The 10,062-nt window shown below is 39.2% G+C and overlaps 1 protein-coding gene across 1 annotated transcript; it reads left to right on the forward strand.

The window, feature by feature from the left end:
- The first annotated feature begins 833 nt into the window (after nt 1-833).
- Nucleotides 834-6,022, forward strand: LOC133445544 (uncharacterized). Its single transcript, XM_061722869.1, has 3 exons — nt 834-1,089; nt 5,303-5,485; nt 5,724-6,022. The coding sequence occupies exons 1-3, from the start codon at nt 834-836 to the stop codon at nt 6,020-6,022; spliced, it is 738 nt and encodes a 245-aa protein (XP_061578853.1).
- Nucleotides 6,023-10,062: the final 4,040 nt, after the last annotated feature.

The raw sequence follows: 10,062 nt of genomic DNA on the forward strand, positions 1-10,062 counted from the left end.
CATTTTGTGTGCGTCACCATAGCACCATAGCACTTCACTCCTAAGATATGTGATGTTGCAGCATCGGAAAAAGATGTAAATACCATCAAACTGTTACATTTGACAGAAGTCTTCAGTGTTAATCAAAGGTGTTCAGTAGAGAAAATGCTCAAATATTTCCTTTTATTTTCCTCAAATTTTTTATTCAGAAAGTTCAAGTTGCACATCAGTGAATTTCATGCATCTAAATATGATGTAAAAGTGCTTTATGTCTTATTAGGGAGGCACAAAATAACGTCCAGCGGTGTGGGTGAGTGTCTTCGCTCATATGAAGATCCAGTTTGCAGTTATTATTTCTCATCTGTACATGTCTGTCCTGATTTATATTTTATTGCATGTACCACCAGTTAAGGTCCATAAAGTCACTACAGGAGAAACATTTGGAGCAGAAAAGCAGCTGCTGAGACGAATGAAAGATGGGCTACATGTGAAGTTCAAAAGCCCACAGAAGAGTGATGTCATCATTGTCTTCTGTCCAATCAGCTCTCGTGTTGGGTCAGATGTGGAAGCAGCCATGAGGAAGGTTTCAGGTACTGTGTTCCAGCTGTTTTATCTGTTGGTACGCAACAGATTACTTCATGTTGGACTGATGTTTTACATGAAATCACCATGTTAATGTACACATGGATCCATTGTATAAATACATAGACAGGTAGTAGTCTTTTAACGAACCTTCAAACAGTTACATGAAACACGAATAAATACTATTTTAATAAACAAGGTTGAAGCCTCAGTTTCATCTCTTGTTCTTTTTTCTGGTGTCAGCAGATAATAAAAAGATCATTCTGGTTGTGATGCATCACACCCAGAATGTCGACTACTCAACCGGTGGGAGAAGGAGGTCTGAGACCTTCAGGAATGTTGTCCTGGATGTTGATGTCCTCTTCCACGAGACTGTACCAGGACTACTGATCTGTGATGAAAACAGGAAGGCCGTCCGCCAAATACAGGAATCTTTAGCTCAGTATAGTAAAAAGTGGATTCCACAACTCTTCGGTCGGAGACGACCTGGGACTCAGTCAGAATCAGTCTCTGACAGCAGCAGCAAAGGTAGGAATCCAGATTAATGCAAGTTTGAGTTTTAACTGCATGTTTTATACTTATTAACTTTTAAAATGTTTTATCTTTTATAAATTTGGAACAATTTCATCTCTTGAATATTAAAAAAAGATTTATCACAGAAAAAAACAATGAAAAATGCAGATCAAAGAAAAACAAAAATAAAGGCGTAATTGATTAAGTTTTGTTCAACAAAGAAAGTAACTTTGTTTTACATGTCATGGGACTCCTTTTCTACAACGTTTATAATTTAAGTAATAGGACTTTTAAATTGGAACATTTAAAGGAAGATTATTTATTTGAACCACCATAGATTAATTATTAGAAAACATAGAGTTTAATCTTTTGTTAGTGTTAAAGACTATGGCCGGGTTTCCCAGATCCAACCTCTCTTAAGGATTTAAGAGAGGTTCAAAGAAGGTTTGAACTAAGAGAGAACCCTAAGATATGGGTGTTTCCCAGATGACTTCTTAACACCGTTCTTTAGTTTCGCTCTTTCAGAAGCTCTTTGGAGCAGCTGTCCGGTTCTGAAACCAAATCAATCGATGCCAGGCAAATCGATCACCGCTCACTATCAGCGCATTTTCACACGCAGCACTTCCACCTAACGCATTAATTCCCTGCTGCCTGTGCGTTATAATGAAAAATTAAGATGATAAATATAATTCAATGACCCTTTTTCATCCAAACGGTGCGTTACTCCGTTATTTCTGGCTACAGTGAGGGTTTTTTTCCCCACACGCAGAAACCGGGAGGAAACGTGGTGGGCGTGTGTGTGCGTTCAAAAACATGAGCCAAGAGAAGGCGAGTTTCGCAAATCGCAACGTGGAATTACAGCAATCCCTGGTTTTTCGCAGGGGTTATGTTCCAAAAAGAACCCGTGATAAGTGAAATTCTTTTTACAATTATAGAGGGCTTCAGATTGCAGAGATCATCCCCGCCACGCACGTATTCCTGCTCTTCTGATGCTGCTGCATCCCGCAGGTGGGTTTTTTCAAGAGAAGAAAATAGTTATGGGTCGTTGTCTTCGCTCTTTTTTCTTCTGGGCAAAAAGATTCTTTAATATAAACCGACACCATTGATTATATTTGAGACTGTAATGAACGATTCATCAAAGGATCCCGTTGATCAGCTGCTGCTTCCCTGTCATCACATAGATGCGCTCGGGCGCGGCGCAGGAGGATCGGTGTCCCGGCTGCCTGGACAGCGCGGTCCGACAGCACGTCCAGGGGACTGAAGTGCTGACGCACGAATGCGTTCATAAAAACAGTTCTGCTTCGCGCACGGTGACGCGGTTGATTTGCAGCGAGAACATGCTGTATAGCAGCCAAATCATCAAATAAATGATATTCATGATGATCGTTTTATTTGTGCGTAATGCATAAAGCATATACAGGAACACACTTGTTATTCCTTATTTTTCTTTTTTTTCCCCCCTTTGCTGTCACCAATAAATGCTAAACAATATAAATCTAAAGTATAAAATAGATCAAAACTTGTGCGGGGTGCATTGTTTTAATATCTCATTGCTTGGTGTAATATTGTTTTGCCTGACGCGGCTGGATCTGTGAGTCTTTGCTCACTAAGATGGTTGTAAAGACTGGGTCAGCAGCATCTTTCATTTCCTTCTTAATGAAAGAGATACTTAAGCTAAGAGCGACTCTGGGAAACGCGATTTTCTTTCACAGGCTCCTTAAGAAGGTTTGAAAGAAGTCTTTCGCTGTTAAGAACTACTTAACTGATCTGGGAAACCCGGCCTATATGTGTTGATGCAGTTCTTACTGAAACTGGAAAATCCATTTCCAGAAAAATACAAATTAATGTTGGCACATAAGCCGTTTGACCAACATTTAAATAATTAACGGGAAGCCTGACATTTTATTATATAAAAGTGGTGTTCTAGATTGAGTTTCAACAAACTGAATAGATTTGAACTCTTTAAAGCAGCACAACGTAACTTTCAGCTTTTCTGAGTTTGGCGGCATCTTTTGGACAAAAGCGGTAGTGCTTTACCAGAAAGAACACTACGTTTTCCATGAGCACCAGCGCGGAAAACTCCTGTCCCGTCGCGTGCATTTGTTTTGATGAGAGAAGACGGGACGCTTTTCTGTTTCACCAAGTGAACAGACGGAACGCAAAAAAAAAGATGTTAAACTGCTGGAAAGGAACTGGAATTTACCGGGATACCTTAAACAAGGAAGCCAGGGAGCGGTATATGGAGAAAATAATGATTATTAACGGTCTGGATCCATATGAAATCCCTACTAAAGTTCTGCACAACCCACGTCTTAGGCTACCTTGTTTAGGAGTGTTTGGCAGCTGCTTTGGTAAATGTTTGACTCGCCATGTGTTTCAATAAATTGTATAATAGTACAACATACGGTACATGTTTTGTATCCCTCTTACTTCTCTTTTCTTTTTTTTTTGACTGCTATATTATGTTGAAGACGCTCCGAGGCGTGAGCAATATTTTTGTTTTCCTCGTGAGATTATTTTTTTCCTCTGCAGCTACAAATAAGAGTTAATATTTTTTCCTCAACAAACTAGTTTTATCTGAAGATTGGGGTTAATTGCACCGCAGAGAGCTGGCCAGCAACTGCGTTTAGCTGGAGAAGTGGGGAATAAAACCCGTGTTTTGATCCGACCCGGTCTATGTGAGTGTTTGTGGTTTAAGGCTGTTTATGGTTCTGCGTTAAATCGACGCAGAGCCTACGGCGTAGGGTACGCGGCGACAAGCACCGTACGTTGCGCGTCGCCACGTACCCTACGCCGTAGGTCTGCGTCGATTTAAAGCAGAACCATAATTCCGGCTTTACTGTGTGGAAGGTTTGGTCGTTACAGCCGCGATCCAAGCGAGCCGATGACTCTTTCACTCTTTTACTCTGTTATATCAGATACTTGGCCTCTGTGGTTCTGCCTCCGAGCAGGAAACGGGTGAAAAGTTAAACCATTAGCGATCTTTTCCCCATGTCTGTTGTGTGGAGCTGCTGCAGCTACAACGCAGCAACGGGTTACCAGCTTCTGCGGAGCTGCGCTCCACGCCCCGCCCATTTTCGTCTCGACTACGAATCGGGAAGGAGGGGGAAGTGACGTATGCCGTAAAGCAGTCAAAGGTGTAAAGATTTGTAGTTTTTTAGTGTGGCAGGGTTCCTACCATGCTCCTCAAAGTTACATAGTGCCAGTGAAGGCGATACAGACCCCTCAGACCATGACAGAGGTGTCATTAAACCTGTTGGAAGTTGATGTACCATCACAATGACTCTGGAAATATGATATTAAGGTGGAAAAGTTACATAGTGTTGCTTTAAACATACAGAAAGTGTATGAAAATACTGTTAGTACAGACATCTCCTTCTGTTCACTGCTATCTCATTATACGTCTGTACAGGTCATGTTGTGAATGGCACAAAATACTGTCAATATATGCAAAAGGCCTGAGTTTATGACCTCTGCGTCCTCAGATCTGGATCAGTAATGACATATGTATAACTACCGTACATATTCAAGTGTTGGAAAAAGAGTCCAAATTCTTTGTTTGTTTGAATAAACGTGGTGAATGAAGTACATTCTGAATCTGATTTACATGAAGACAAAGAGGTTTTACAGAGAAATCTGGACTTCCTACAATACACTATCTTTGAGTAACTTTCTTCTGGATCGTCAGTTGTAGGCTCTTCAATACTGGCATTTTGTAACATTTATGTAAAAGTATGTCACCAGTTTTACATCATTGGTCTTTACAAATTGACCCAAGAAAAACAGAAAAACCCTGCAAACATGTGTTCTTCCATACATGAAACAAGAAGAGCACCAAAAAGTGATCTCAAATGAAGGCCAACATTTCTTGATGATTAACATTAAAAACTTTTGTGGACTTTGTGAGGGTAACAGCTGTGACCACGACAGAACTTGATTCTGTAGTAATTTGGGAGACTGTGATTTAAGTGTGAACATTAGATAAAATGCTCAAATATTTGCTTTTATTTTCCTCAAATTTTTTATTCAGAAAGTTCAAGTTGCACATCAGTGAATTTCATGCATCTAAATATGATCTAAAAGTGCTTTATGTCTTATTAGGGAGGCACAAAATAACGTCCAGCGGTGTGGGTGAGTGTCTTCGCTCATATGAAGATCCAGTTTGCAGTTATTATTTCTCATCTGTACATGACTGTCCTGATTTATATTTTATTGCATGTACCACCAGTTAAGGTCCATAAAGTCACTACAGGAGAAACATTTGGAGCAGAAAAGCAGCTGCTGAGACAAATTAAAGATGGGCTACATGTGAAGTTCAAAAGCCCACAGAAGAGTGATGTCATCATTGTCTTCTGTCCAATCAGCTCTCGTGTTGGGTCAGATGTGGAAGCAGCCATGAGGAAGGTTTCAGGTACTGTGTTCCAGCTGTTTTATCTGTTGGTACGCAACAGATTACTTCATGTTGGACTGATGTTTTACATGAAATCACCATGTTAATGTACACATGGATCCATTGTATAAATACATAGACAGGTAGTAGTCTTTTAACGAACCTTCAAACAGTTACATGAAACACGAATAAATACTATTTTAATAAACAAGGTTGAAGCCTCAGTTTCATCTCTTGTTCTTTTTTCTGGTGTCAGCAGATAATAAAAAGATCATTCTGGTTGTGATGCATCACACCCAGAATGTCGACTACTCAACCGGTGGGAGAAGGTGGTCTGAGACCTTCAGGAATGTTGTCCTGGATGTTGATGTCCTCTTCCACGAGACTGTACCAGGACTACTGATCTGTGATGAAAACAGGAAGGCCATCCGCCAAATACAGGAATCTTTAGCTCAGTATAGTAAAAAGTGGATTCCACAACTCTTCGGTTGGAGACGACCTGGGACTCAGTCAGAATCAGTCTCTGTCAGCAGCAGCAAAGGTAGGAATCCAGATTAATGCAAGTTTGAGTTTTAACTGCATGTTTTATACTTATTAAATTTTAAAATGTTTTATGTTTTATAAATTTGGAACAATTTCATTTTGTTGAATATTAAAATAAGATTTATCACAGAAAAAAACAATGAAAAATGCAGATCAAAGAAAAACAAAAATAAAGGCGTAATTGATTAAGTTTTGTTCAACAAAGAAAGTAACTTTGTTTTACATGTCATGGGACTCCCTTTCTACAACATTTATAATTTAAGTTATAGGACTTTTAAATTGGAACATTTAAAGGAAGATTATTTATTTGAACCACCATAGATTAATTATTAGAAAACATAAAGTTTAATCTTTTGTTAGTGTTAAAGACTATATGTGTTGATGCAGTTCTTACTGAAACTGGAAAATCCATTTCCAGAAAAATACAAATTATTGTTGGCACATAAGCCGTTTGACCAACATTTAAATAATTAACGGGAAGCCTGACATTTTATTATATAAAAGTGGTTCTCTAGATTGAGTTTCAACTAACTGAATAGATTTTAACTCTTTAAACATACAGAAAGTGTATGAAAATACTGTTAGTACAGACATCTCCTTCTGTTTAGTGCTATCTCATTATACGTCTGTACAGGTCATGTTGTGAATGGCACAAAATACTGTCAATATATGCAAAAGGCCTGAGTTTATGACCTCTGCGTCCTCAGATCTGGATCAGTAATGACATATGTATAACTACATATTCAAGTGTTGGAAAAAGAGTCCAAATTCTTTGTTTGTTTGAACAAATGTGGTGAATGAAGTAGATTCTGAATCTGATTTACATGAAGACAAAGAGGTTTTACAGAGAAATCTGGACTTCCTACAATACACTATCTTTGAGTAACTTTCTTCTGGATCGTCAGTTGTAGGCTCTTCAATACTGGCATTTTGTAACATTTATGTAAAAGTGTGTCACCAGTTTTACATCATTGGACTTTACAAACTGACCCAAGAAAGACAGAAAAACCCTGCAAACATGTGTTCTTCCATACATGAAACAAGAAGAGCACCAAAAAGTGATCTCAAATGAAGGCCAACATTTCTTGATGATTAACATTCAACACTTTTGTGGACTTTGTGAGGGTAACAGCTGTGACCACGACAGAATTTGATTCTGTAGTAATTTGGGAGACTGTGAATTAAGTGTGAACATTAGAGAAAATGCTCAAATATTTGCTTTTATTTTCCTCAAATTTTTTATTCAGAAAGTTCAAGTTGCCCATAGGTGAATTTCATGCATCTAAATATGATCTAAAAGTGCTTTATGTCTTATTAGGGAGGCACAAAATAACGTCCAGCGGTGTGGGTGAGTGTCTTCGCTCATATGAAGATCCAGTTTGCAGTTATTATTTCTCATCTGTACATGTCTGTCCTGATTTATATTTTATTGCATGTACCACCAGTTAAGGTCCATAAAGTCACTACAGGAGAAACATTTGGAGCAGAAAAGCAGCTGCTGAGACAAATTAAAGATGGGCTACATGTGAAGTTCAAAAGCCCACAGAAGAGTGATGTCATCATTGTCTTCTGTCCAATCAGCTCTTCTGTTGGGTCAGATGTGGAAGCAGCCATGAGGAAGGTTTCAGGTACTGTGTTCCAGCTGTTTTATCTGTTGGTACGCAACAGATTACTTCATGTTGGACTGATGTTTTACATGAAATCACCATGTTAATGTACACATGGATCCATTGTATAAATACATAGACAGGTAGTAGTCTTTTAACGAACCTTCAAACAGTTACATGAAACACGAATAAATACTATTTTAATAAACAAGGTTGAAGCTTCAGCTTCATCTCATGTTCTTTTTTCTGGTGTCAGCAGATAATAAAAAGATCATTCTGGTTGTGATGCATCACACCCAGAATGTCGACTACTCAACCGGTGGGAGAAGGAGGTCTGAGACCTTCAGGAATGTTGTCCTGGATGTTGATGTCCTCTTCCACGAGACTGTACCAGGACTACTGATCTGTGATGAAAACAGGAAGGCCATCCGCCAAATACAGGAATCTTTAGCTCAGTATAGTAAAAAGTGGATTCCACAACTCTTCGGTTGGAGACGACCTGGGACTCAGTCAGAATCAGTCTCTGTCAGCAGCAGCAAAGGTAGGAATCCAGATTAATGCAAGTTTGAGTTTTAACTGCATGTTTTATACTTATTAACTTTTAAATGAAGAAGAGAAAAAAAGAAAGTAACTTTGTTTTACATGTCATGGGACTCCTTTTCTACAACGTTTATAATTTAAGTTATAGGACTTTTAAATTGGAACATTTAAAGGAAGATTATTTATTTGAACCACCATAGATTAATTATTAGAAAACATAGAGTTTAATCTTTTGTTAGTGTTAAAGACTATATGTGTTGATGCAGTTCTTAGTGAAACTGGAAAATCCATTTCCAGAAAAATACAAATTAATGTTGGCACATAAGCCGTTTGACCAACATTTAAATAATTAACGGGAAGCCTGACATTTTATTATATAAAAGTGGTGCTCTAGATTGAGTTTCAACAAACTGAATAGATTTTAACTCTTTAAACATACAGAAAGTGTATGAAAATACTGTTAGTACAGACATCTCCTTCTGTTCACTGCCATCTCATTATACATCTGTACAGGTCATGTTGTGAATGGCACAAAATACTGTCAATATATGCAAAAGGCCTGAGTTTATGACCTCTGCACCCTCAGATCTGGATCAGTAATGACATATGTATAACTACATATTCAAGTGTTGGAAAAAGAGTCCAAATTCTTTGTTTGTTTGAACAAATGTGGTGAATGAAGTACATTCTGAATCGGATTTACATGAAGACAAAGAGGTTTTACAGAGAAATCTGGACTTCCTACAATACACTATCTTTGGGTTAACTTTCTTCTGGATCGTCAGTTGTAGGCTCTTCAATACTGGCATTTTGTAACATTTATGTAAAAGTGTGTCACCAGTTTTACATCATTGGTCTTTACAAACTGGCCCAAGAAAAACAGAAAAACCCTGCAAACATGTGTTCTCTATCGTATCTCTCCACTCCGTTACATATTCCATATGTACGGGGATTGATCCCCCTGCTGTCAAGGTACGTGGATATTTCTTTAAGACACACCGGCTTGCCCGGCCACGCCCTTAGGTTTACCTATAAAGCACCTGTGCTGGCGTGTAATCAGTGATAGTTTGATCTCCACCTGAGTCAAGGTGCAAGTGTGAGATGATCCGTGTAGAGAAGGTGCAGCGTGAATCCACTTACCCATCGTAGCTGTGGTTGGGCGCCGAGTCCGCGTTAAGCGCCGGCTGAGTCCGGGCGGCTGAAGCGTCCCCCCCCCTCTTTTTTTGTTATAAGTGTAAAAGGGAAAAAAAAAGAGAGGCGAGAAGGCAGGAATAGGCTATCAGTGAAGAAGCTAAGCCTGTCTGGGTACCTGAGCCGGTGTAAACAGGCAGTGACGCTCCGGGCACTGTCGGCCCCGCCCCCTGATTTCGCAATCATGGCGGCTGTAGAGCCTGTACCAATAGGCTATACTCAGGGCAACAGGTTGATTTTGTTTGGACGCGTGCTTCTCATAAATGCAAACGCTCAGACTTATGATCCGGGTCGGATATGCCAATCCATTTATTTTCTTGATCAGCAGTAGTCAAAGCAAAAGTAATTCCACTATTTAAAGTAAACATAAACTTATGACAGAACGCCACTCTCTGTCTTGCACGGTTGCACGGTTGCACGGTCAAAAACTGTTTGTCTTCCCCCTGTCGCACCTGAGTGCAATCACCACCCAGGGCTTATAATGGTTACCAGGACAACCACCCACCATGGCTGATTGACAGGCTAATCATGACGTAACAAAAAGGGGGTATGACAACTCATATTCAGCTAAATAAATAAAACAATAAATCAAAGTATTTTGGCTCCAACACACCGGCCCCTAATTGAGAACTGCAGGAAGCCGTGAACAATTCAACTTAATATACACAATGGAGCCAATATTCATAAAGAAAACTCAAAATAAAACAATCCTCTCGT

The sequence above is a fragment of the Cololabis saira genome, chromosome 6, assembly GCF_033807715.1.
Source record: "Cololabis saira isolate AMF1-May2022 chromosome 6, fColSai1.1, whole genome shotgun sequence".
NCBI lineage: Eukaryota > Metazoa > Chordata > Actinopteri > Beloniformes > Belonidae > Cololabis > Cololabis saira.

Bases quoted from the DNA above. Each gene is read 5' to 3' on its own strand.
- LOC133445544 (XM_061722869.1), top strand. From the start codon at position 834: ATGCATCACACCCAGAATGTCGACTACTCAACCGGTGGGAGAAGGAGG. The intron at 1,090-5,302 runs GTAGGAATCCAG...ATGTACCACCAG, and splicing joins CTCTGACAGCAGCAGCAAAG to TTAAGGTCCATAAAGTCACT. The intron at 5,486-5,723 runs GTACTGTGTTCC...TGGTGTCAGCAG, and splicing joins AGCCATGAGGAAGGTTTCAG to ATAATAAAAAGATCATTCTG.